Below are 27,063 nucleotides of genomic sequence, written 5' to 3' on the forward strand. Positions count from 1 at the left end.
TGGTTTGGTTTTTTTTTTATATATGTATAATATATGTATATGTATATATAAGAGATAGGCTAATGTGCTTTCGGTAGCATATGGGTCGAAATACACACGGTCCAAATTTGAAATTTCAAAATTCAAAAAGTCGATTTGAACCGTTCATCTTGTTCTCCATATTAATATGTGCTTGGAGACCAAATTTTACATTTTTCTGAATTTTTTTTACTATTTATTAAGCCATTTGGAAAATTGCTGATCCAACGGTGGCTTAACAAAACAGTAAAACCGTTGGATTAGCGATTTTCAAAGTGGCTTAATAAATAGTAAAAAAATTCAGAAAAATGTAAAATTTGGTTCCAAGCACATATTAATATGGAGAACAAGATGAACGGTTCAGATCAACTTTTTGGATTTTAAAATTTCAAATTTGAACCGTGTGTATTTCGGCCCATATGCTACTGAAAGCACATTAGCCTATCTCGTATATATAATATAATATATGTATAATATATGTATATGTATATATGTGTGTATATGTATATATGTATATACGTGTGTATATGTATATATGTGTGTATATGTATATATATGTGTATATGTATATAAAATTTGACCTCTGCTGGTAAATCAGCAAATCTGAACTGATACAGGGTCTGCAAAAGTGATTACACCAGCACGTAAAGCATTGAAAAATACACATAATTGACACAAATTTCAACTTTTTTGGATTTTTCTACAGTTAGTTATGAATTTCCAAAGTTTAGCTTTTCGGAAAAACTTCAAACAGCCATAACTTTGGTTAGGAAAGTCGGATTTGCGCATATGATGACTTTTCGGAAAGGGGAGGACGAGACGGATCCATTTTGTTTGGGTTGCACACTGGACATCTTCGCATCAGAAGCATCAGAATTAAAAAAAAAAACGTCGTTTAGTGCCTCAAAAATACAATTTAAGTTTTCGTACGACGGTAGGCGTACAACGATTGGTATTTTGTTTAGTATAATTTAGATTTTTGTAGTGTAATTATTAATTGTGGAATTTATTAGTTTGTATGTAGAGTAATTTAAATTTTTGTATAATTATATTATATTATATAATTATACAAAAACCTTAATTATATATAATTATATGTATATATAATATATACATATACATATATTATATTATACATATATTATACATATATTATATTATATATACATATATATATATATATACACACATATACATATACATATATTATACATATATTATAAAAAAATGAGTTTATAAAAAAAAAACCAAATCATGAATATACATATATTACACATGTACATATACGTGGGTTTTTCGTTTTAGTTCCGACTCGGACCTCGTTTTGGTTCACTCTTTCATGAAATGCTACAAATTATGTAGTTTGCGGGAATCTTACTTGGATTTTACTTAAAATATTCACAATAAATAAAAAATGCTACAATATCCAGCAGAAATTGAAAATTTGCAATACATTTTAGCGCATTTTATATCAAGACAGTTGCGTTGGACAAGAGGATTTAGAGGATTTTGAAATAAGTTCCATATCATTTTGTTTATTTTGGGGAAATGCACATTTTGAAACATAAGTTGCAAAAAAGGACATTTATAATTAAAACTCTTTTAACATTTGGTTTGATTTCATAAACAAGGCGAAGGATGCTATAAATTCTAGTAGAAATTGAAAATTTTCAATACATTTTAGCATATTCCACATCAAGACAGTTGCGTTGGCCAAGGGGATTTAGAGGATTTTGAAATAAGTTCCATATCATTTTGTTTATTTTGGGAAAATGCACATTTTGAAACACAAGTTGTAAAAACGAACATTCATACACAAGTTGTAATAGCATTTGATACTGTGTTTACAAATGCTATTTTGAAACACAGTATCAAATACTATTTTTAAATACGATATTCCTATTCAAACATGTCATTCTGTATGGGTCCATTCAACAAGTTATGTGCGCAGACATATTTGGCAGGTCTGTTTTCTTTGTACTGTCAGGATATAAATCATGTGAGTTATTTTTCTCTTCTGATTATCCAGGTCAAGACAATTCCAGATGAGTTTCAGTGCACCAACGAGTATTTAGAATCATATACTCTTCATCTTATTGAAGAAACTCGGGCAGAGTTCTTTTTTGGTCTGGAAACAATCTCCGAGGCTAGGCCCCTTGTGCCAAAATACAGCACATACAATTGCGTCATAAACTTGGACTGGTTTGTGACATGGATATCCCTGCAGACGGGTTTGCCGGTGAAACTGGGTCAACTGACAAGTAGGAACCAAAGAATGGTGATGTTTTTATATTGTAAGCCACATATAAACCACAAGTCAGATAAAAAAAAAAAAAAACTTATTTTTTACTTATGACAAGCTTCATTCTCTTATCTTTGATAAAAAAGTTTAATAAGAAACCAAACAGAGAACTCCGTTCTTTTTATATCTCAAAATTCATCTCTTCAATTCTTAATAATGTAATCCCAATGTAATTCTATTAATTATTTTTTTTTCTGTTTATTTTGTGTGGGGACTACTAATTGAATTTGTAATGGTCAAATGGATGAGATTGTATTATTTGACGAGACAATATAACAATATACTTGTAACTTTTTCAACCGGTAAAAGTTTTAAGACAAATTTTCAACGTTGAAAATATATTGTTCAAATGAATGTGTTCATTTTTTAAATTCCTACTTGGTCAAGATTTGTGTCTCCTAAAATTACAAAAGCATATCGACGAGCTGAAACTTTTTTGACACTATCGAAAATACAAAATTAAATGACATATATATGATGTTAAAATGCAAAATGAACTAACCTGCTCCTTTTATCAAGCAATTTTATCTGACACTCAAATGACATCTATATGATGTTAACATTATATTACATTTCATAAAATAAAATTATTGGATATGTGCCAGATTCTTTACTTAAAATAAAATTATATGTCCGAAAGGGAAGAAAATAAGTAAATAATGTCTTCCTAACAAAAGTACGTAAATTATGTTATCATAAGCTTATCCTTCACTTTTAAAATCAGAATGTTAACAATCGAATATAAATTAATTGTTTGCAATATTCTCCAAAGAAAAGAAATTAAGTGTTGTTCTTTTAATTCTTTTAGAGATAAAAAAAATTATACGGACATGTAAATTGATTACTTTAGACACAACAAGTAACAGTGTATCAAATTAGTACAATAATATTGTCATGTTTGAATCTTGCAATAACATTAATATCTACTCCCACAAAACATTGTTGCCTCCATCCTACCCACAGGCGAACACTTGGAATCCAATCATGCATGTTTCCCAATGGTTTGCTACCATTTGAACTTCTCTACTATCTATCAGAGCAGTAGAAACGGTGCATACACACATTAATTTTTCACAATTTGCGAAGCGCCTCTTTCCAATCCAGTGCATCTTTTTTAGTAATGGCGGATGCATGCATGGATTGGTAACCTAAACGTTTAATTAGGAACTCTGACCGTCTTTCTGCTTTTCAAATTCCATTTACATAAACAGGGGACATCTATCTATTCTTCTCTGAAGACACCACAGCAAAATCATTTCTACCGTGTCCTTCCAAAAATAAAAATAAAAAAACAAAAACATGGCCACCAAGAGCTTGATCCTCAATCTTACAATAGACAACTCCAGGAACAAAGTACTCTTTGCCGAATCTGACAAAGATTTTGTAGACGTGCTACTAAGCTTTCTCACCATTCCACTTGGCACTCTTGTAAGCATTTCTAACAAGAATTCCCTTCTCTGTTTAGATAACCTCTACAAGAGTGTCGAAGATCTCAGCAACGAATACTTCAAGACTACCCCTTGCAGGGAAATGTTGCTTAGGCCTAATTTTGCGGCTGAGATCGATTGTCTCGATTTACCTCTCAATGTTCAAGGTGACAGGGCACTGATCTACTACACTTGTTCGCAAAATTGTCCCCATGAGCTCCTCAGCTCGTATGCAAATGCCATGTGCTCTTGCGGCAGAAAGATGGTGCGCAAAGTAAAGGCGGTGAGAGGAAGTAGTACAAAAGAGCCAGATGAGGGTGTTTTCTTGAAATGTGCTACACGGTTTCTGATTACGGATAATTTTACTGTCACACCAGCATCTACTCAGGCTGCGTTTAATTTACTTGGTTGTGCTGGCACAAGTTTGAGCTCTGTTGTGGAGAAACAAGTGTCTGTTGGCCTATCAGAGGTAAATCTTGCCCCATTTTTAATCTTAATCTTAGGTAAATCTTGTTAAATTTTTACAATTAAATATTACCATGTTGCAAGTTTAATATTTTCTTTCTTTCACATTGCATCAAGATTTATGGCCATGGGAAGTCGCAAAGAATTGAAATGACTGTCCATATTATCTTTAAATTTATAGGGATTTATCTTTTTCAGGAAGTATTAACTTTCAATTAATAATTTTTTTGTCACAATTTCTATTTTGATGATAAACAATAGTTCATTTAGTCCTTGAAATTGACAGCCATTTTGTTTTTTTGAATTTTAATTATCATATATGTTCATTAATTTCAGATTATTGCCATACTTCGCCAATCTCTGATCTCTGAGGATACTTTTACAAATGTCTTTCTTGAGGGAGAAAATGCTAATGAACTTGAGAAGAAAAACAGCCCCTTTGCTCTGGTCTCCCATCCCAAGCCATGCTCTGATCCTACAGATAATTTTGTTGGTATCAAGCTAATTGTTGACAAACATAAAAACAAGGTTCTATATGCAGAATGCAACCAAGATTTCATTGATATATTGTTTAGCTTCCTAACCTACCCTTCTGGGTTTGTCATTAAAAGCCTTAATGGAAAGTCTCATATAACTTGTTTGGATAATCTATTTGCAACTGTTCTTATCAAGCCCATGGCTGATTGCTTTAAAACCGATGAAACGAAAGAATATATGGTCAACCCAAGGCTTTTTTCACACTTCAGATCAACTAAATCACTCGTAAAATCTGATGAAGCCATACCAGCGAGGTACTATATGTGCCGAACTCCTGACTGTGTTTCTACCGAAGTTAGCCTTGTTCCAAATGTGCAATGCAAGTGTGCGCGCATTAATAACAAAAAGACCATTACTAACAAAAAGATGAAGATTACTGATCCAAGAACAACTCGTGCCTCTGGATTATCCGATCAAGGATATGTTTCTGTCGCAACTTATATAGTTACTGATGATTTAGTTGTAACACCATTCTCAGTATCAACTCTTACTCGTATGATTGCAAATGCTTCCGAAGGTGTGGTCGAAATTCCGGTTAATATCGGAGAAAAGGAGGTACAAACCACTTTTTTTAATTACTAGCGGGTGTGCGCGCTCAAATGCGCGTGTTGCGGAAGCAGAATTTTGAGCTTATGATATCTTTTGTTTTGTTTTGTGATGATAATTTTAGGTTCTGGCATTGCTGGAAGCTGCACTTGGTTCTCAGGCTGTGTTTACAGATTCTTTCTTGGTCAATGAGGAAACTACCACAAATGCTATCTGTGACGATGACAGTGATTGTGTTATTGTTTGATTCCAAATTAATTAGCTTTATTGTTTTATGAACCATTAGCGTAATATCATGGGTGTACTATTTTTTTTAAAGTTTTATTATAACTACGTACAACAATATATTTGTAGTTTTGTTGAACAGAGGTAACGATGTTTCTTGTTTATATAATTATATATGCTTGCAACAAAAGATTACCTCTTATTAGCTTTTTAACTGTCATTAAGAATCGGCTCTATAAATATTGACACCATGTAAAATGTATCCACCTGTTTGTGTTACAGTCATTAAAAATCGCTCTTGCTAATAAAATATTTTTTGGGAAAAAAATCTAAGAGCTATTTCAGTATTATATTATTGAAATACGTTCACAAATTTTCAAGTAAAATGATGTCTCTTTTATTTATTTTTGAATTTTGATTTTCTCAAATTTTCAAGATTTAATTTGACCATTAGAAAGTAGTGATTTTCTATCTATAAAAGTAGTAAAAATGTTCTTAAAAGAATGTAAAATTAGGCCTACATTTAATATAGAAATTATGATGAATTGACTATTTAGATTTTGAAAATAAAGATATAAATATGTAGTACAGATCAAAGTGCATCGTGCATAGTGCCGTAGCCTTACTCTTTGTATATTATTTTTTTTTCATAAAATTTGATTATATAACTGTAATAGTAATATCTTTATAAAATTTTTGTGATCTCTTGTTAATTAAAACTTCTCTATATTTTGTTAGTAAAAGTATGTTTTGCTTTTCTTTTTTCTTTGCCTTTTGAAATTATAAATTGTTTGTTACTTATATTTTCATTGTATTTTTTTTAAATGAAGTCTGTCGAATCTGCAAAACAAAACTATCTAATATGAAGCATTGTTGTAAATAACGGTACGTGGTCATCAGACAGATGGGGTACCATCAAGTGATTAATCAGTATGCATCTAATTAATCAGAATTATGCGGACAATTAAACAATTTCATTAGAATTATGTGTATATTTCATAATTTATTAAAAATGATTTATTGAACTCATCAAACTTATCAAATAAACTTAATTTAATAACATTATACTTATTTCTTCTTAACAACACATGCACACTTTATATGTGTAAGTACACATTTATTTAATACAAAAATAAATTAGAGAATTAAGCCTTTTCAAATATTAATAACATATTATTTGAAAGAAATGCAACATTCCAGCATAAAAATTACACATATGAACATGTTGTACTAATTGAAAAAATTATATCACTAAATAAGAAAAAAATATTTTATATAAATAACAAAAGAATTAATCAATTTTAAAATAAATAAAATAAGATAACATATATAAAAAATATTGGATATATATTCAAGCACAAATAAAACTACAATACATGATTTATAAAACTTATTATCATACAGAGTCATTGAAAAAAAAAATGAAAAAAAAAGATATTCACTGGAATAAACAGAAATAAACGGGAATAAACAGAATAATTGAGAATAATCGGCCGATTAATCAAAAAAATTCGCAAACATACCTCAGTTTAGTGTATTCATAACGGTTTGCCCACCGTTAACGATTAAACGGGCGTTTAATCGGCCGTTAGGACCATTTTTACAACACTGATATGAAGTCAAAAATTAATAATTTATATTTAATTAATTAATGACGTATTGAAATAAAATATTATAATCTGATTATAATAAATCAAATTAAGATCTAGAGCATCTACATCATTGAAATTATGAGAGTTTCTAATATGATGTGACAGTTTCTAATACAGCTTCAGAGATGTGGGAGAGTTTATTATTTAGAAAGAAAATATGCTGAAAAGTTTCTTACGAAGAAACTGTTTATAAACTCCATGCTGATCAAATTATTAATTCAAAGTATTTATTTTTTTTATTTATTTCTGACGTGACTTAATAGAGAACTCTAAAATTAATTTTAAAAATTCATCTGAATTGCTAGTATGCGTATGTTCTTTAAACAAAATTTTACCAAATCTATCCGTTAACTATAATAAAAAATTAACTTCTAAATTGCATCGATAAAATCAATAGAACACGTAAGGTCCTTTTAAACTTGCCTGTACAGGGATTTGATTATTCCGAATCCACACGGTCGAGGATAATTTAAGTTTGGCGGGTCCCCAACGAATGTCCGTGTCCCCCCCGTATATTAATTTACATCCTCTCAGTTACCGGACTGAGTACAATTGAATCGGATAGTTCAAAATTGTTCTTTTTAACTTGGTACGAATCTCAAAGCACAAATAATACTGCTCCCTCAATCATTCCGAGCAAGAATCGAATGAAATTAAATATGAACCGTCCTTTTCAATTATGTTGAGTTAGGTACCTGCGAGGATACGGATCCGTATATTTATAGAGTAGGCCTAGGCCTTTATATCAAAAAAAAAAACAGTAGAGTAGAAGTAGATTGTTTCTAAATTCATTAAATTTTTATATGAATTTTTTTTAAAATTTATCAGATTGATTTTAATAACTAATATGAATTGTTGAGATTTATCTACCTGTAAAATGATGTAAAATGATGTGTATATATATAAAAAATTTACAAAATTAATTTAGTATAAAGTCAAGCTAGTTAAAATTAGAGAGTATATAAATTAATTTTAATGTATTTTTTTTTTTAATGTTTTTCTACCACTTGATTTTATACAAATTTAATTCAAAAATTTTAAAATTCCCGTATGTAGATGCATCACTCGTAAGATAAATGAATTTTAACGGATTGAAGTCAATCTAATAAATTTTAGAGTTAAGTTTATAAAGAAAATTTGATAAACAATAACACTCTAGTTTTACTCTTTATATATTGTAGGAGAAATTTCTATTATACCACATGTAATCTTAGAATATTGTATATGTTCCCAAAAAACATAATTTTAATAACTTTTTTTAGACAGGACTAGTTTTGAGTCCGATGTCCATTGAATTTAAATTTGAGTTCGATAGGTTATGTGTTAACGTTCATAATTTTTTTTTTCAAAATATGTGAACGTGGTAGACCAAAACTATCAGTATTGAAAAAACACAACACCCAAAGTCCGCGGTATGTGATTTCACTAATCTTAACGTTTTGATTTATAACATTCTCTGAACGTTAGAGACAATCACATTTTTCTTATATGTCAAATTTCTCTGAATTCCTTCCCATATTTTTTTTATTTATATTCCTATTAATACAAATTTCGGTATTTTTACACTGCTTAGTGTAGGTTTCGGAAATTGAAGCGTCCAGATATAAATGAATCCCAGTCCTTGATTTTAGTTTTTAAAATTTACACTTATGTCTCTTTAAATTTGTTATATTATTATAGGGTGCCTAATACAAATGAAAAAAAAAACTAGTAAGATTTTTATAGAGTTGATAATAAAATTTCAAAATGATTTAGCACTCCAGGATTAACTATGATCCACCCTACATACGGCCTATTTTAACTCAAACTTTCTTATTTTTCAAACTAACTCAAAAGTTTCCTCATTACACATAATTTTCATGTGTAAAAATCAAAGGTTTAAATAGTGTTTATTGTATCACAGCAAAATAGTTTAAAAAAAATAGCTTTTATGTCAATATAGTGCCGATAGCATCATAACTTCTATGATTTAAAATTGCTATAATGATGCTATAGCGCGCTATTTAGAACTTTGATAAAAATCATATTTGGGCATTGTTCCTTTGAAGATGTTCGGGACAAAGATATTTTTCTCAATTAAATTTTCAAATAGTTAACTTTTTTTCCTTCCAATGAGTGCCCATGGGAAGAAAAAAAAAATTGAGTGAAAGCTCCGTTTTGTTTTTCCATTTGGCGAAGATGCTTCGTATTATTCATGTTGGCAGAGCTTCTTAATACAAAATAAAATACCAAAAATATCAGTTGGATCATTTATTAAATTCATTCATTCATTTGTTCGTTTATTAAATCTGTTAATTTGATTATTTATTAAATTCATTAAATTGTGATTAAACTAAAATAGTTTAAAATACATTAACACAAGAATTGAAGCATATACTAAAATAATTTTTAATAGCATTTCAACAATACAATAATAATTGATCAAACATAACTAAAAAGAATTATACAAAAAAGAATTTAAAAATACACAAAAAATTGAACAAAATACAAAATTAATTTTTAAGTTAAATTTCTATTCCTACGTCTAACATAATCATGTCACATAAGTCTAATAATTTTATTATAGTTATATTAATCTAAATCAGTGCTTCGTATCTGTCACACCCCAAACCAGGAATTCTGGATTTAGGTGTGATCAACCTCGCCTCGTGCTTAATTAGTCATTAAGCACGCAAGGCTAATCATAAATAATAAATCAACAGCAGCGGAAGCAAAATAATATAAATGTCAAGCATCAGTCACATAGCAAATAAATAAACATACACATACATGACATATAATTCGATCCACCTCGGATCCAAATAACACCATCTATAAAAGGGGATACATGATCTATCGAGCACGTATATATAACACAGGAAATACGGGACTCGTAAACCTAATCAAAAGCCTAACCCTAACTAGGTCAAGTGGTGTGGCCCTCGGGGACAGCTCCTGACATCTCCAACTGCGGACCGCCAGAACCTGTACCTAAAACCCACGAAACAACTTGTGGGTGAGCGACGAATCGCCCAGTATGTGACCCAGAATTATCCCCTCAGGGATCCTCTACGGTCAAAGCACTTTTATTATTTATAAAACAAACGCAATTGAAAATATGCACATGTGTGAACCTATAACAATATCTAATAGATTTTATAATAATTTTCAGGGATGCCATGATGCGATTATTCTATTATGCCAACATGCAAAATAAACCCAAAGTAAAATCAAAGTATAATATCGGATAGAAATCAAGTCGGAATCCAGTACACCTCGCACTGTGTGCCCAAATATAATAATAATAATAATAATATGGATAAAGTAATCACCCCGTGCCGTGCCAATAGGATCAAAAGATCCAAACAATATAATCCAAGGACTGTGATCAGAGTGCAATGATACACGATGCCTAATGACATCGAGCATTGCTCCACAAGATAGTAGCACACTAGCCGATGGTTATATCAAATCCAATGTGTCATCTCGCCTAACGATTCATCACCCAAACATATCCAATAGGAGAAATCATACAATGCATGTCGTAAAAAGTTAATCTCTTCCCTCATGAGCAGGAGAGAACTCTATCGTCCGGCCAGACCAATAGGATCAGGGGCTCGTCGACCCCGTGCATTAAGGCTCGTCGACCTTATGCACTTGCACATCATTCCTCAAGGCTTGCACTAGCCTTGGGAACTTCCGTTCTAGGCAAAGTAGCTCCTAATGTAGGGAAGGAAATAAATTCCCGAATCGTATCGTGCCACAGAACTCGAGATCGGAACTGCTCACGTCAAATAGTAAAATGATCGAAAAGGATATATAATCCAAGTTTATACATATAATATATTCCTAAAGCCATCCGAGAGTCAAGTGACGCTCGGCTCAGCGGCTGTCGGGCCGTCCCATGCCAAGTGACACCAAGACGGAACGAAGTCACTCGGCTCTGCTCAGCTCTCACCCATGCATGCATATGCACGTAATATAATAATATAGTCTTCTACGAGAAGAAGACAACTAATAACCTAATATTCTAATAAGGTATATATTTAATATTATTTAATTACTCTACTCTTAAAATATAGTAAATTCGGATTTTTCAGGGTTTATGCAATTCTACCTACAGTGCAGAAAGGAATAAACATGCTCTACAGTTTCAGTGCAACTACTTAAAAATAAAGTGCAGATGTCAGGTCAGATGGATCGACTGGTAAGAGTACGCCCACGAAAGAAAATAATTCAGATATCCCACACCTGTAGGGCTGGAGTCTCTGTCGCTAATAATCGGCGTGCTCCGCGTATGCTCCGAACTGCGGGTCAGTCGGATCGGCCCACGGGTCGGACTCGCACGGAGTTGACTGATCTGTGATCACGTAATTTAAACTAATTAAAATCTACGCTAATTTTATTCTAACCCTCGTCCCAATTAATGTACAAGTCGATTTCTCGATTACTTCGATTTTATAAAATTTATCGGTTCAGTCAGTCAGACTGATTCGATTAGGCATATATTAATTAATTAATTTCATGTCATCGAGCGTAGCATTAATCTTAATTTACAGGTTTGTCAACTATTGATCATTCACTTTGGTCTAGTTCAATCTAATTTAATCCTAGTCAAATTTATATTCTAACGCTTTAATTTTGAAGATATATTGCTTGTATAAATTCAAATGTCGAATTATTCGTAATAAAATAATTGTTCGGGAGTTACGGTAATTTTTTAAATGTGCTATACTTAGTTAATATATTCTACTATCTACTCTCTTTGATTTAATTTAATTCACTATAATTAATCCCGTCGTTCGAATTCAATATTCGAAACCTAAATTATAATTTAAATTCCTAATTGTAATATTACGATAAAATATGTTAATTTAATAGTTATTATATCAATTCGTATTAGTTACGTATTTTATTATATACGGTTGTATTTGGTTATTCAAAACTTTAGTTTAATTAAAGTTTTAGAAACGTACCCTTTTAAACTAATTTCACATGTCTCAGTTAAAAATTCAATTAATTAAATAAAATAAGCCATAATAAAATTCACGATTTCGATTCAAGTTTGAAATTATTTATTCTAACAATTAGGTCTAATTTATATTTTAGTTGTATAATTCGTTTTATAAAATTAAAAACGAAACCCTTAATTGGTTTACGTGTTTCAAATTAATTTATTGCTAAGTCGCGCAATTCGTTATTTTTATAACTAATTAAATCTCTACGTTTACTTAGCCGTTTCGAATCTAAGTCCATAACAACTATTTTTCGTTGCTAATTAATTGTCCTTTATTAATTAGCAACGAATTTTTGTACAAGTTCGAACAAAAATGTTTAAAAGAACTATTTTAACTTTATAAACTTTTTATGAAACTTTTATTTTAATTTAATGTGTTGGGTGTTTTAATTTAATACATTGTTAGACATATACTATATAAGATTTAACATATAAAATTAAGCATGTAAGGTAAACTATATTATATTTTTAATAACTAGATATAGTAATTATATTTATTAATGAATAATTACGTCCTTAATATTATGGCCGTTATTTATACACATTTTAGTTTATAGAAATGCCTACTTTACTTATTTACTAACTACTAAGCTAATTCCTTAATTATAAATGTTAGATAAAATTAGTATTATTATAGATGTACATATATTATTCGGTAAGTATAGTCTCAAAGAATTTGTTAAACTATATTAGTCATTCTTATAATGTTTGTTAGAAAGTTCATGAATATATATATGTGTGTCTGTGTGTGTTATGCTTAGTTATAAGAACATGTAAAAACATATTAAAAAGCTATATGATGTCGTCTTTGCAAAATATATGGTATAACCTCTTCCATATATATATTGTAGAATATTATGTTAAGAAATCATAATTCCTTATATATAGTTATATATTTATCATATATACTTAGATACATGCTTTCTTTATTTTTATAATAATTTAGGTGTATTAATTATATTAGTTTAGCGATAATAAATAATACAACTGTTATTTCTATTTTTATTTTGTTTACAATTTGAGTCACTTAAGTATCTAGTTATTTATCACTACTTGATCACTTGCATTATCGTTTCTAAATAATTATCCGTGCTCACAATTTATCAAATAAACTTCAAACTATTCTTTCTTTTATTCAAATTTATGTTTGAAAACATTACTTAAGTTTTATACATTTTGCAACTAGTATTTCTATGAAATTCTCATTGAAAAAGGCTTATCATACAACTTTTTACATCCTGTCACAAAGAGGTCCCTAGTCAGGGACTGTTTTCTAAACAAATTAATTTTTCTGTCACAGTTCAGTCCCTGAACCCTGTCAGATCCGAAATTTTACACTACAAACCCTGTCATTTACCAGAATTGACCCAGAGCTGTCAAAATACTGAAAATTTACAGAACAGACCCTGGAACGTTGCAGAATTACTCTAGAATGCTGCAGAAAGCTGGAAGCTTACAAAACAGCCCCTAACAGTACCAGAATCATAAAATACTGGTACCAAACTGGTACCGGTTACAATTTATATCAATAGAGGCACACGGTACAAACATTAAAACAAAGAAAGGTTGTCATGAAGATCATTTCCTAACCCGCATACGAAAAACATAAAATTTCACATTTAAAAGAAGCAACTAAGTAATTTAGAACATTACCGAATGAAATTTCATATTCGATTCGTGCTTCCGACTCACGTCGTGGCGAAGGTCGGTAGTCATAGTCGGTTGTTGTCTTCTCCACCTTGCTTCTAGCCTCGCCTCGAGATCCATGATCGTACGTCCTGCTGCCCCATACTGCTTGAGTGGTAACATCCAACAAGATTCAAAACGAGAGAGAAGAGATGGAGGTTTTCGTGGTGAAGCCGCAGGTCAGCGAGGAAGGGCACGGTTTAGGGTTTCACGGGAGGCAAAAGGGAGGCAGGGGGCTGGTGGGGGCTTCACGGACAGAGGGAGAGGAGAGAATGGGGCGGGGTTTTGTGGCTGTGTCGCCTCAGTGGCCGAAGAGAGGAGAGGGGAGGGAGATGGCGGAAAGAGAGAAGGAGAAGGCTGTGGGGTGGTTCTCACGGACAGAGGGGAAAAAGAGGAAGAGAAGAGGGGGGGTTTGGCGTGGGGTTCACGCACAGACAGGGAGGGAGAGAAGAGAAAGAGAGAAAATGGGTTTTAATAATGGGGTTGCTTTAAGATTCGTGCTGGATGGAACCCAATGGTCCAAATAATTCCAAACTTCAATATAGTTTCATTTAATTGGTTTAAGTTTTGTTTCTTTCATAAATTCAAATCGAAAGTTCGTAAATTTTTGTAACTATATTCGCACATAAAATTCGTATATTTATTTCTCAATTTAAGATTCGAATAATTTGATTTCCTTTTATATAATTATGTATATTCAATTAATTATCTAAAAGTTCTAAATGAACGGGTTTTATAAATTCTATATTTTATTTGTACGAATATTTTCGTATAATTATACTTTTATTTGGAATTCAATTACTTATTTATTCACACGAATCTAATTAAATCAATTTCTTCTTTTCTAAAAATTCAAAGAAATTGTAGCGGATTTTTCTAAGTTTCTAATTTACGGAATAATTATAATTTTATTCCTTGTGCTATATTTTATTTTATTTTTAAATCTCTAAATTTTAATATACATAATTTCATACATTATTTATATTTCAAAATTTTAGATTCGTTTTAGTCAGTCAGAAAATTTCTGAACGATCGTTTAGTTAATTAAAAAAAAAAATTTATTTAAGCCAAATGATCGATTTAGTAATTTAATTATGTTTTAGAATTTCGGAATATAACAGTATCAATACACTTAATCTAACTTAATTTAGCATTACATCTTCTATATAAAAAAAAATATATTAAATTTTCTATATATTTACCAAACATTTATATTTTAAATTTTCTAACATATTAAATAACTTTAAAAATTCACAAACTAATATTCCGTTTTCATATCTAAAAATTCTCATCCTCTAAAAAATTCACGTTATCAAACAGCCTCAAATATATTTCTATTTCTATATTAAAAATTCTCATTCTCTAAAAAATTTTTGTTGACAAACTGATTCTAATTATTCAGCTGTCAGTTTAGCTTCAACTGCAAGTAGGGATGGAAAATGATCGGATATTATCCGATCGAATTTAGATCCGTATTCGAAAATTAGATACAGATATCTAATATTCAAATATCTTTGCAAATAGTGATACAAATATAGTTTTAAATTTTAATTATCTGTATCCGAATAATAGATATATACCATAGAGCTTAATATATATGTAGAGTTAGGCTGGGGTGCTATGGATAGCATAGTGGCCTCTATGCTACGGCTCAATATTCGAGTTTTCAAAATCCAAACGGTCGATCCGAACCGTTCATCTTATTCTCCATATTAATATCTGCTTGGAGACCAAATTTTACATTTTTCTGAATTTTTTTACTATTTATTAAGTATTTTACAAAATTGTTGATCCAACGGTGGCTGCACAAAACAGTAAAACCGTTGGATTAGCGATTTTCAAAGTGGCTTAATAAATAGTAAACAAATTCAGAAAATTATAAAATTTGGTCTCCAAGCAGATATTAATATGGAGAATAAGATGAACGGTTCGGATCGACCGTTTGGATTTTGAAAACTCGAATATTGAGCCGTAGCATAGAGGCCACTATGCTATCCATAGCACCCCAGCCTAACTCTATATATGTATATATCTACTGATATTCGATATCCGATCCACATGTATCCTTCTAATATTTAATTTGTATCGTATCGGAAAAAAGCCGGATACAAAATATGATTTTACCAGAGTCCGATCCGTATCCGACCGTTTTCACCTGTGTCTGCCAGTCACGCAGCTGATCGAAATATGCTGTAATCTTATATATGCCTCCTAGAATATAATGAGTCAGTTGAAAGGAACACGTAACCTTTGAAGTTTGAAGTTTGAACCACTTGACTACACACATATCCACACAGATATGCCGCAATGATATCCACACAGATATGCGACATATGCCCCACATAATTCGTATCCTCTGAGATATCTCATATTTTGCATGACTTTTTGGAAAATCTCAACCGTTACAATACGTTCTGCACGAATCTCAAAGCTCAAATAATACTGCCCCCTTCGTCAGCCTCGAATAGGCACTGGACACGCACTATTATTACGTGTCCCACAAAATAATACTGCCCCCTTCGTCACGCAAAATATGAGATATCTCAGAGGAGAGCACTCCCGCTGTCCCACATATATCCCTTACAAATGAGATAATTTAATAAAATAATAAATGCAGATTAATGCACGACAGAGAGAAATTCCTTTTTTAGGTTCATCGTACCCTGTTGATCTCTCATTTTGTGTGCCCAGCCCTACTTTTTCTTTTTCTTTTATTTTCCCCTCTCCATAATCTCTCTTACACGCCTCCATAGGCGGTCATGAGTTCGTCGCTCGCCTCCGTGTCGACCATCGAAGAATCCGGCGACACGTCGCCTCAACAGAAGCAATCTAAGAAACCCAAATGTAACTAACGGTTTTTCCATTTCAATTTCTCTTCTCTTTTCTTATCTCGTCAACTTTAGGCATCGATTCTTGAGAGGGATTGCTTTCTTTTCCTTTACCTCTTCGACTGTTATCTCTATAATTAGAATTGTTGATATTGAGTTTGTGTAATTAGAATTAGTGGTTACTGATTTGTACTAAAAGGTGATATGTTTTGTGTTATGGGGAGCTGAACAAGAAAGATTAATTCAGGCATAGTAGGGGAAAATGTGGTCGAAAAAGGAAGGAACCGATTGTAACAACTGAAATCGTACTCTCTATCTCCCGAGTTTTGAGGAAAAAAGAAAGAAAAAAAGAAAGTAGAAGAAACCTCTTACATCTTCCCATAACAACCACTTGTTTTACTTCCAATTTTTTTTTTTTTTTTAGATTCCAGATTTACACAGCAAGAGCTGCCAGCTTGCAAGCCATTACTGACACCTGGAATTGTACGTCTTAACTCTTCTATCACACTACTTTTTACACTTCTACATTTGTTGTTAAATTTCTTTTTTTTTTATTATTATTAAATTGTTGTTAAATTTTACTAGTACACTTCTACAATTGTAGGTGATTGGTATTTTTGCCCTCATTGCTGTTGTCTTCATACCTATTGGGCTCGCCTCTTTATCTGCATCAGAATCTGTAAGTTGTAATAACTAAATTATATTTTTAATTTATTTTTTATAAATAACTTTGTTTCACTAATGTTATATAATTATAGGTGGTCGAGGTGGTAGATCGGTATGATGCAGACTGTGTACCAAGTGACATGCAAGGCAGAGAGCTTGATTTCATTCAAAACTCTAGCATCAACAAAACTTGCACTCGAAGATTAATTGTAAGATTTTTAGCCTCTTCATACATATATCCTGTGAATATTAATTTGTAATACTTAATTTAAATCAGGATGATTCCAAGCAATGATTTCTTATAATAACTTTCAGATCCCAAAAACCATGAAGAGTCCTGTACATATTTACTACGAGCTGGATAACTTCTATCAGAATCATCGCCGGTATGTGATTAGCTATTATTTATAAACAATAAATTTATATTAGAAATAGCAATTCTAAAATCTCTAATGCAAAATGCATTATGTTACATCTTAATTTAGTTCAAGTTTGAAATTGCTTGACAGTATTGTAAAATTTACATGAGGTTATTGGCTGTATCATCTTATTGTAATTATTATTGTAGATTTAACAGACTAGGGTATTTGTAAATATGAAAAATCACCTTCATTTTTTAAATACTATTCAACTTTTTAGATATCAGCTTTATGGAAGAAAATATCTTATTTCTGGAAGGTTATCTTTTAAATTTCATGCAGTAGTGCAGCACCACTATTTGAAAATAACCCCCAAGTGGCACTCACTGCTGACATCCATTTCTGGAGGTTTCTTTGCCCAAAAAGTGTTCAAAGTGATAAAATGAAATTGCTGTGGCAAACATGACCAAATTGTCCTGGAATGTTAAATCGCTAAATCTTTCCATAGTCATATAGATCTGCAACATTTTTAATTCTTTTTACATCTTTATTTGAAAAAGTTTTTTATTTTGTTGGGGACAAGTTTGTCAAGACTTCATTGGATGCATTTTTTCCATTATATGACTACCAAGGTTGGGCTTTCTTATGCAAATATCTCAAATATTGGTAGGGTGAATCTCAGTATTTTGTATTCGTTCCATTTAGCAAAATATTCCAAAAATTACAGGCTAGTCTTTACACCTGATTGCACCTATCTTTTCTGCCGTGCACTTGCATTTTAGTGTCCTCATTGTTCAGTGAATTTGGGTGTTACTTAGGTATGTGAAAAGTCGTAGTGACAAACAACTTCTAAATCCCTCGAAGGAAGACGAAACAAAGATCTGTGCACCAGAAGGAAATACTCCTGACGGCAAGCCGATTGTGCCATGTGGCCTCATAGCCTGGAGTCTGTTCAATGATACTTACACATTCTCAGTCAATAGCAAGACAATTCAGGTCAACAAAAAGAACATCGCCTGGGCTAGTGATCGTTCCCACAAGTTCAGTAAGGATGTCTACCCCAAGAATTTCCAGAAAGGAGCTCTTATTGGTGGTGGCAAGCTTAACGAAAGCATACCGGTATGTACTTACATTGCTTTCAAGTTTAAGCTAGCATGGTCTTTTTTTGGTGCTTGCTGAAATGTGTTGTTTTTGTTTTAGTTGTGAACTCGCACTAAAACGTGAGCGCTCTTAAATTCAGCTAAATTTGAACTTTGAAGGGCTAGACTAGGTAAAAACCAAAATTACCATTGTAAAAAACCAACATGCTATTTGCCTGATTCTCATTAATTTATTTCCTTATTTTCTTGTACAGTTAAGTGAGCAAGAGGACCTCATAGTGTGGATGAGAACTGCTGCACTTCCCACTTTTAGAAAGCTGTACGGAAGAATTGAGGAGGACCTACTTGCAAATGAAGAGATTACAGTGGTTATAGATAACAATTACAACACCTACAGCTTTGGGGGTAAGAAGAAGCTGGTTCTTTCGACCGCGTCTTGGATAGGAGGGAAAAACAATTTTCTTGGTGTGGCCTATCTCACTGTTGGTGGCTTGTGCCTATCTCTTGCATTGGGTTTTATCATACTCTATTTGTTCAAGCCGAGGTACTAAATTTCAAAGTTCCATTTATATTTTACTTCTACATGTATTGAATGACTAGTTGATCAAATTTACATATCTTCAATTTTTATTGAATACTTTTTTCTGTGTAGTTACTAGCATGCAATATATTAAATATGTACATGGTTTATAGACCCTATGATTTACTTGGTTTGAATAAAATATCCTAGAGTTTTCAGTAAATCCTATGTCAAATTTTTTTGAGGTGGTATCACTTGAATAAACTTTTGTAGTCTATAAGGTACTAAACCAGAATCATCTATGATTTACTTGGTTTGAATAAAATATCCTAGAGTTTTCAGTAAATCCTATGTCAAATTTTTTTGAGGTGGTATCACTTGAATAAACTTTTGTAGTCTATAAGGTACTAGACCAGAATCATATTTATGTATACCAGTAGCTTATTTCTGCAAGAATTATTTCTGATAAACAAATCTCACCTTATATATATATATATATATATATATATATTTTTTTTTTTTTGTTGCAGGACCCTTGGAGATCCATCATACTTGTCATGGAACAGAAATCCCTCAACATCTGCTGATTAACACCACTTTTTGAGAAACTAGTACAAATCTTTGAAATCACCTCCTAACCACTTTAAAATCTGTGATTTTGTCAGCAATTCTCTAAGGTATGTAAATGTCTTTTATTACAGAAATAAAAAGTTGTTTATTTCTCTCAAATTCCGAAAGAGTGATACAAAAGCAGTTAATCCAACATCCTTATAACACTGTCCGTTATCATGCTTAATGACTATTCTTATGAGGCACAGTATCACAATTAGGTTAAATTACTAAAAACATTAATAGGATGCTGCAATATAGAAACAATGTGCCGTACTTTCACATATTAGTAAGGATTTGCATATCATGCAACTCCTAAGTACCAATCAATACTTAGAATTTTAGATGAATCTTTTCCTTTACTCAACAAGAAAATAATTCACCATATTTGTTAGTTGTTTCTCCAATTTTATTGACATGGCAAAATGATTGGCTCCATTGGTGCAGAGATGTCCCTGTTGCACATCTCAGGGCCTACTTTTGTCACTCCTTCCTCCTGATGAATTTGCTTAAAGATAGTAACTCAAATTGTTCTACTTAAAATTTAATAATTAGATGTATTAAATTTAGAAAAGATTAAAGAGACCTTTGCAAGGTTTCTGAAATAAGTAGTTGTGTAGTTGCCTGTCGGGAAGAAAGCTTCAATCAGATCTGCTAAAACAAGCTGGGGCTGGGATATGGCTCCATCGTACCAATCTTTAACAAACATAAAAAGGAAAATGTGTTTGAAAACATTTAAATTATCTCAAGGACACTAATATTCTTAGCAATGATAGTGAATGAGGCAAGTTATAATTTCAATTAAATTTTGTTACTGGTCGTTTGGTAAACAGGAGGAAACCTTTTTTGTTTTTGTAAATTGCTGATTGGTTAGGTGGAAACTTACATTAGCTAGAGCTGGAAATGATGAGTTGGTCTTCTAAAGAAAGTAGGGTTTCAAATAACTAGTGAAAGTAAATGGATATAGTACTTACCTAGAGTCGTTGGGCCAAGTGCCTTTTTATCATATCTCCATACACTTTGTTTTGTTACAAAACCAAAACAAGAGTCATCTCCCACATTAATATTCTCCAAGAATGTTGTTAGTGTATACTCTGTTGTATCTAGAACATTTGTCTGATCTATCACCACATCCAATGTCTGTAAATTTAAAAAAAAATGCGGATGATAAAAATGTAAATATATATACTTTTCTTTATCTTTATAATTTCATTCATGTTTGCCAAGTAAAAGGTTTTTTTTTTTTTTTTTACTTAATAGTACTTTTTATATGCATAACCCTTTAAAGTGACCAGTACCGCATGAACCTCGTAAAAAAATCACATATCAACACTTTCTAGATTGCATTGTTTTAATCCTAAATATGTTTGTGATAAATAGTCAAGAAGCAGTTATTAGGGAATCTGTTGAAGTAAATTGGGACATATAGAACCATAGATGCTTTTTTGTTTATATGCCAAAGATATAAAGAAATTGTAAACTTACACAAAGAATTGCATGAAAACTGTCCCTTTCTTCTGGATCTGACACATTGTAGATGTTGCTTGTAATGCTACTATCTGTGTTCTCACCTCCAGCATCTGTCACATACTAATAATTGATCCAAAAAGCTTTTAAATCTGTTTTTCATAGAATTAAGGTAAACATAGTTAATACATACCTGCAACTTGTAACTTTCTTTACTGAAGGACCATACTCCCTACAAATTAAAAAGAGAATTTTATTCTCTAGTATTAAAACATAAGATGTACTATTGTTTGGAAGGCCTTACACAAGTCTAATTTAGTGTAAACCTGTTTATACTCCAGCCATGCAACAACAGGCTTGAAGCGACCACTGAGGCTTGCAGCTTCTTTGCTTAAGCACATGTAGTTTGATTTGATCTAGAAGGTTTACATAAGCAGTTGAACACTAAAATAAGCAATTATAAAACAAAATAATACTGATGACTTTTTGTGGTACTGATTCAGCTATGAAATAAAAGAATTATGATTAATTAAAGAAATCTCAAATGTATGGTCTTAACTGCATTGTATACTGCATTAGCTCTGAGTTCGGAGTTTGTGAAAGTCCCCAAGTATTTTATCCACTCTGCCCTCTGAAAAAAAAGAAGAAGTAAATTGCTAATAAATTGGAAAAAGCAAGCAACAGATAATTGTTATGTATATATTAGGAAATATTGAATATAGATTTTATCGGTGTACCTCCAATGGTGTGGTTTCATCTGAAGGAGTATAAGCTGCAAAATTGCAGGCTTGTTCTCCATCCAAATTGGTTAAAAAATGTGCATTGAACTGAGAGAATTGTTGTATATTAGTCTTGTTCACAAGCTGGAGATTACCGCTGGTATATAATTGAAGTACACATTGTGAAGTAATTTGGTCTGATGTTATCCCCTTTAGACTCTCTGCCACTCCTAACAACTGTTCACAGTTCACACCATTTCCAGTATTTGAAGTTAAAAATATAGGAAGAAAGAGAGAATAGAGAGGGCTTATATTGTTTTACTCCTTATCTAGACTGACCTCGAAGAATGACACTGTAAATGAAATAAAGAATAAAAAAAGGAATCAGCATGGTCTATATTACAGAGGAAATGATTGCGTTGTACAATGGTTGATACTGGAAACTGTTTGAATGAGTATTTGATATTTAATTTCTTAAACTGGAATTTGAGCTTCATCTAAGCTCCAAGTTTTCTTATGGAATAAAATCAATTTATGATGGAGAATATTTGCATTTGCAGTTGTCCAGACTAATGTTTTGTGTGTGTTAGTATCCATCACTCGACTTGTTTTATATCATAATTTGAGCTTTCCTTAAGATCAACCACTAAATAACCAGAGTATTACAATGAGGCCTTGATTGTGGTTTCTAATTTGGTTTTGTATTTAATGCAGCCCATCAAGTTCATAATGGAAGAACTCTACAAGATCCAAATGGGAAAAAATGTTTAAAGAAAGGTGTGGCACTTGGATCTTTTGGTAATAACCTTGTATAATTGATAAATAAAATATTCTCTTTTTTTTTATGTTTTCTCCTGAACTTTGTTGATAGTTGTGAAATTAATTTGCAATAATATAGTGCACATAATTAATTAGCAAATAGTGCATGCATTCTGCTTATTTTTATATGATTGTGGCCTTGTGGGCATGCTAATTTCTGAAGGGGAAAGTTGAATATAATATGTAAATGAAAAAACATGAGTACTTTGCTTTAAGAAAAAAATTGTTGGGTTGTGGGGTATGTTAGCCTGATACTCCTAGAAACCCATCGTACCCGTGTCCAACACTTATTCGACACCGACACGCCTTCGACACGATACGTATCAGAGCTGGCCTGTCCCAATCATATTGATACGGTCTTCGATACCGCATTGAAACGTGACGATACGGCCCGAAATGTTTGATATGATTGGGACACGGTTGGATACGCGCATGTGGACCGCGAGCCGCACCTGTGAATGGCTCTTGCACCAGTGCAGCGTGCATACACCAGCGAAATTGATTTTTTTTTCCTGCCTTGCGTGAATCGAACTGGGGATTCCTAGGTGAGTGTCAAAATGTTTTACCACTCCACTAGAGCTTCTCTTGTGTTATCTCTTAGTAGTTATAGTATTTAATATATTCTTTGGTTAAGTCTTTAATTATTTATACAAATTTATTTTCTGTTATGATTATCTTAAATACAATATATAAAATAATTAAAAATAAATAAATATATAATAGACGTATCATATCTTAGATTTTTAAAAATTACCGTATCGCCATACTCGTATCGTATCCGATACGATATCCGTACCCGTATCCATGCAACATAGGTTGCTGGCAATAAACCGCCTACTGATCCCCAACACTTTGCATCCAATGGTGTCTAATATAGAGCAATGGAGGTATTTGATGTATAATGAAAGGAAAGAAATCATGGTTGTGAGTAAAGATTAATGGAACTTTTAACTGATTGTTTTACGACTTCTGGATAAATTTCTATTGTTGATACCGGAAATAAATCTGCTGTGATTCTAAAAGAATAGCAGACCCTGTGATCCCAAATCCACCCCTTATTTTTTGGAATGCACAAATCTTAAAAACACTCATATTTTTTGCACGATTCTCCAAACATATAAATGGATGAATTTAGAATAACAGGGTCCAATGATTCTTTGATTCCAAAGAATCACATCAGATTTTTATCCTGTTGATACCATTTGGCTCTGTATTTTCAAATGTGGCATGATTCAATTCCTGGGGCATGCTTGGGCAACCTTGTTCCCAGGTCCCAGCAACAATAAGCGCCTTTAAATTGGAAGTTAAGCTAATCAAATGTTATGCAAAAGGTAATTTTCGTGCATATTCTAAAATGTGTATGTACTTGCATTATGTTTCACGTGAGGTGAGCTTACATGTTTTAAATAGAAACGATTATTTTCATTGTGTGTTGAGACTACATATATTATAGGACGAAACCAGTTCCTAGATGAGATATTGGGCTAAAAAGGTTTGGACTGCTGTACCGCATTTTTGGGCTATAATTCAACAAAAACCCAAAGACTTGAGTGAAATCCTTCGACAGTCCCAAAGTTTCATACACAAATCACATCACTGATGATGTAAACTTAAGCTCCCATTTTTTTTCCCCAAAAATGTTATGTTTTGTATTTTATTGTTTACCTTCCGATTATTATCCTTTTTAATTTACCTATAACCCGACATGCCATCTCGGTTCTTCTTTATTTGGATTTGGGTAGAAAAGACCTGGCCTATCTTTACTACATTACAAAGGCCATAAATATCTCTAGCGGGGAAATACTGAAATAAAAAGGTTTTTTACATGGAGAGTTGGTGGTGTCCACGGAATAATTGGAGAGCGGGACTACAAATGATTTGATCCTTCCCGTGCAGTATTTTGTCTTTGCTGCCATCTTTGAAGCATCCTACACAATTCCATAGCAAAACACAAAAACACAATGAAACCAGTAAAATTTGTTTAATGTACTGTCGATCCCACCAACATGTCGGAGGTAAATGTTGATTAACAGTCGTCAACTCTTGACCTTGCTATTTGCTAAAAAGAAATTAAGACATGCAAGCTAAAATAATTAAATTTCATTACAATCTTTACCTGCATGAGGAGGTAGCTCTTTCCATCAATGCTGTTCTTAAGAACCTTAAAACTTTGTCCATAATATATCTGAAACAATTTGGCATCCTCCACCTTGGAAATATTTCCCACCACCGGCTGTGGAGCCAACTTGGCGGCTTCCGTCACATGCAATGCGGCTCTACTTGCAAAGAAGGCATGAAGACAAAGGTACCAAACCACCTTGAAACAAGACCTGGAGGAGAAGTAAGCCATGGCTTGTGCAGTCTAGCTACGAATTAAAATCTACTAGAAGTAGATGGAGAATGAAAGGATAATTTGGTGGGTTGTGAACTTTTTGCAGAGACAATGGGTGGGTAATGGCCTCTTGCGGTTTTGAACTTAGCAGGTGGTTGAAGTGTGTGTGAGATTCTTGTGCTGAGTTGGAAAAGGCCAAGGAGGAGGGAAGAAGGTTAAGTAAAGAGATGTAGTCCGTGACTTGTCTTGTAGGCAAATGGTGGCATTTTGTCTCGGTGCTGAATATATTCATGCGCAATTACATGTTCCACATGTTTTCACATTAAATTATATCGAAATATATTTTTTTTTTGTTATGTATAATTAGATCCGAAGAAAAAAGAGGACCTATAAGCAAATATATATAGACGAGCATCAAATTAATTTGAACTAGAAGCTAAGCAAAAGTCGTTGTTTGACTAATTGTCAGGTGTCAGATCTCAAATATATTTGTACTTGATTAAAATAAAAGGAGGATGGTGTTCAAATAATGAAATAGAGAGAGACTACGCGCGGCAACATGCATAGCGCATAATGACTGCTGCTCAATGGATGCCAGAGGATGTCAATGATATACCCATGCAGGCTTTGGACCCTACAGACAGTTAAAATGTGCTTTACCATGGTGCCGAAGATGCAGTGATGGAAGGAGTAGCTGGCCTGCCCGCAGAGTGATATTATGAAGCAGTGTTGTAAATAATGGTATGCGGTCATCGGACGGACAGGGTACCATCAAACAATTAATCGGGAATAATCGAGAATAATCAGCAATAATCGGAAATAATTGGCCGATTAGTTGAAAAAATTCATAACGGTTTGGTCACTACCAATGACTAATCGTCCTAAACGGATGTTTTTTACAACACTATAACCCTGTGATCGGAACCAACACTTTCCTATTAAATGAGAAATAGAATTGACGTATTTCGAAATTTTCAGATCGGAACGCTCACAGCGACGGGAAACGATTTCTTTTGACACGATTTGGAGGGAAATTTTCCACCCAAAATTTTCGCGTGAAAAACCAAGAGATTCGGTGGGAATTCTTTTGCCAAAGTTTTGGCGGTATTAAATTTCCAGTGATACCCTCTTCCTCTTTATATTATGCTCCCAATCCAACTAGGCGATTAGCAACGAGGCAAGTTCCAGCGAAGAAGAGAGTAAGAAAATTTCAGCGATTTGGGGTGAGATTTTATTAAAGATTGTACTGACTATCTCGTGAATTATTACTCTACTAGGTTCATATTCACCTCCAGTAATTGCATTTGCAAATTACTCTACTAGGCTCCTGATCACAGTGTTACTATCATCCGTTTCTGCATTTTTGTTTTCTTTTCTTTTTCCTATCTAGTTCTTATTAATTTGCTGATAAGTATTATAGAAAATTAATTAATTTGTTGTTAACTTTTTTTTTATATTTGCTATATTTGTTGCAAATAAATAATGTATCTGGATTAGAAAAACACCACTTAATCAATGTTACCATGTATGACATGTGATTTTAGGAAAAAAAAGATGAATGATTTTGAAGATATAACTATTCTTATAGCGGCTTTAATTTCATAGCATATGTCGCATATTTGAATATTATGATTCTTGTTGAGTACTACAATAATCAGATTTTAGAACTCAAAGTATGGATGCTAGTTACTGGTATAAATCTTCACTTCTTAAAAATTGAGTGACTTTAATTCTAAATAGTTTGCTTGTAGTTTCTTTATTTCAAAATTTATACTTTATGGCAATGTAAA

At 32.3% G+C, this 27,063-nt stretch overlaps 3 protein-coding genes and 1 long non-coding RNA gene across 6 annotated transcripts; 2 read left to right on the forward strand and 2 right to left on the reverse strand.

The window, feature by feature from the left end:
* Positions 1-3,619: 3,619 nt before the first annotated feature.
* On the forward strand, positions 3,620-5,542 carry LOC144551847 (uncharacterized). Its single transcript, XM_078299945.1, has 3 exons — positions 3,620-4,216; positions 4,549-5,304; positions 5,420-5,542. Exons 1-3 carry the CDS (start codon positions 3,620-3,622, stop codon positions 5,540-5,542), a joined length of 1,476 nt encoding a protein of 491 aa, XP_078156071.1.
* Positions 5,543-9,873: 4,331 nt separating this feature from the next.
* Positions 9,874-14,282, reverse strand: LOC144551982 (uncharacterized). The gene is made up of 3 exons (XR_013510905.1): positions 13,822-14,282; positions 11,403-11,511; positions 9,874-10,142 (listed from the first exon to the last, which is right to left on the reverse strand). It is a non-coding gene; the product is annotated as an uncharacterized LOC144551982 (long non-coding RNA).
* A 2,180-nt stretch (positions 14,283-16,462) lies between these two features.
* LOC144551415 (ALA-interacting subunit 5-like) lies at positions 16,463-23,041 on the forward strand. Of its 2 annotated transcripts, none has more exons than XM_078299371.1 (9): positions 16,463-16,698; positions 17,107-17,165; positions 17,287-17,361; positions 17,441-17,557; positions 17,664-17,734; positions 18,526-18,826; positions 19,062-19,351; positions 19,858-20,004; positions 22,837-23,041. In XM_078299371.1, the coding sequence occupies exons 1-8, from the start codon at positions 16,614-16,616 to the stop codon at positions 19,916-19,918; spliced, it is 1,059 nt and encodes a 352-aa protein (XP_078155497.1). In that variant the 5' UTR covers positions 16,463-16,613; the 3' UTR covers positions 19,919-20,004; positions 22,837-23,041. The 2 variants fall into 2 exon arrangements, with proteins under 2 accessions (XP_078155497.1, XP_078155498.1); XM_078299372.1 differs by having other exon boundaries at positions 19,858-20,014; positions 22,846-22,927.
* LOC144551414 (plant/protein) lies at positions 20,182-25,403 on the reverse strand. 2 transcript variants are annotated; one of them, XM_078299368.1, is made up of 11 exons: positions 25,058-25,403; positions 24,767-24,869; positions 22,462-22,475; positions 22,141-22,359; positions 21,963-22,034; positions 21,730-21,819; positions 21,597-21,635; positions 21,422-21,526; positions 20,911-21,076; positions 20,523-20,632; positions 20,182-20,432 (listed from the first exon to the last, which is right to left on the reverse strand). In XM_078299368.1, exons 1-11 carry the CDS (start codon positions 25,289-25,291, stop codon positions 20,346-20,348), a joined length of 1,239 nt encoding a protein of 412 aa, XP_078155494.1. In that variant the 5' UTR covers positions 25,292-25,403; the 3' UTR covers positions 20,182-20,345. The 2 variants fall into 2 exon arrangements, with proteins under 2 accessions (XP_078155494.1, XP_078155496.1); XM_078299370.1 differs by lacking the exon at positions 22,462-22,475 and having other exon boundaries at positions 22,141-22,352; positions 24,746-24,869.
* Between the last annotated feature and the right edge of the window lie 1,660 nt (positions 25,404-27,063).

The sequence above is a fragment of the Carex rostrata genome, chromosome 3, assembly GCF_964058835.1.
Source record: "Carex rostrata chromosome 3, lpCarRost1.2, whole genome shotgun sequence".
Taxonomy (NCBI): Eukaryota; Viridiplantae; Streptophyta; class Magnoliopsida; order Poales; family Cyperaceae; genus Carex; species Carex rostrata.

What these genes read in the sequence shown, in the direction of transcription:
- LOC144551415 (XM_078299371.1), top strand. Translation starts at nt 16,614, where the DNA reads ATGAGTTCGTCGCTCGCCTCCGTGTCGACCATCGAAGAATCCGGCGAC. An exon ending in CTTGCACTCGAAGATTAATT is followed by an intron (nt 17,558 to 17,663) that starts GTAAGATTTTTA and finishes AATAACTTTCAG; the next exon opens with ATCCCAAAAACCATGAAGAG. An exon ending in TTCTATCAGAATCATCGCCG is followed by an intron (nt 17,735 to 18,525) that starts GTATGTGATTAG and finishes GGTGTTACTTAG; the next exon opens with GTATGTGAAAAGTCGTAGTG.
- LOC144551847 (XM_078299945.1), top strand. Translation starts at nt 3,620, where the DNA reads ATGGCCACCAAGAGCTTGATCCTCAATCTTACAATAGACAACTCCAGG. An exon ending in TGTCTGTTGGCCTATCAGAG is followed by an intron (nt 4,217 to 4,548) that starts GTAAATCTTGCC and finishes CATTAATTTCAG; the next exon opens with ATTATTGCCATACTTCGCCA. An exon ending in TTAATATCGGAGAAAAGGAG is followed by an intron (nt 5,305 to 5,419) that starts GTACAAACCACT and finishes TGATAATTTTAG; the next exon opens with GTTCTGGCATTGCTGGAAGC.
- LOC144551414 (XM_078299368.1), bottom strand. Translation starts at nt 25,291, where the DNA reads ATGGCTTACTTCTCCTCCAGGTCTTGTTTCAAGGTGGTTTGGTACCTT. An exon ending in AGAGCTACCTCCTCATGCAG is followed by an intron (nt 24,870 to 25,057) that starts GTAAAGATTGTA and finishes GGAATTGTGTAG; the next exon opens with GATGCTTCAAAGATGGCAGC. An exon ending in ACTTGGCCCAACGACTCTAG is followed by an intron (nt 20,633 to 20,910) that starts GTAAGTACTATA and finishes TGTTTGTTAAAG; the next exon opens with ATTGGTACGATGGAGCCATA.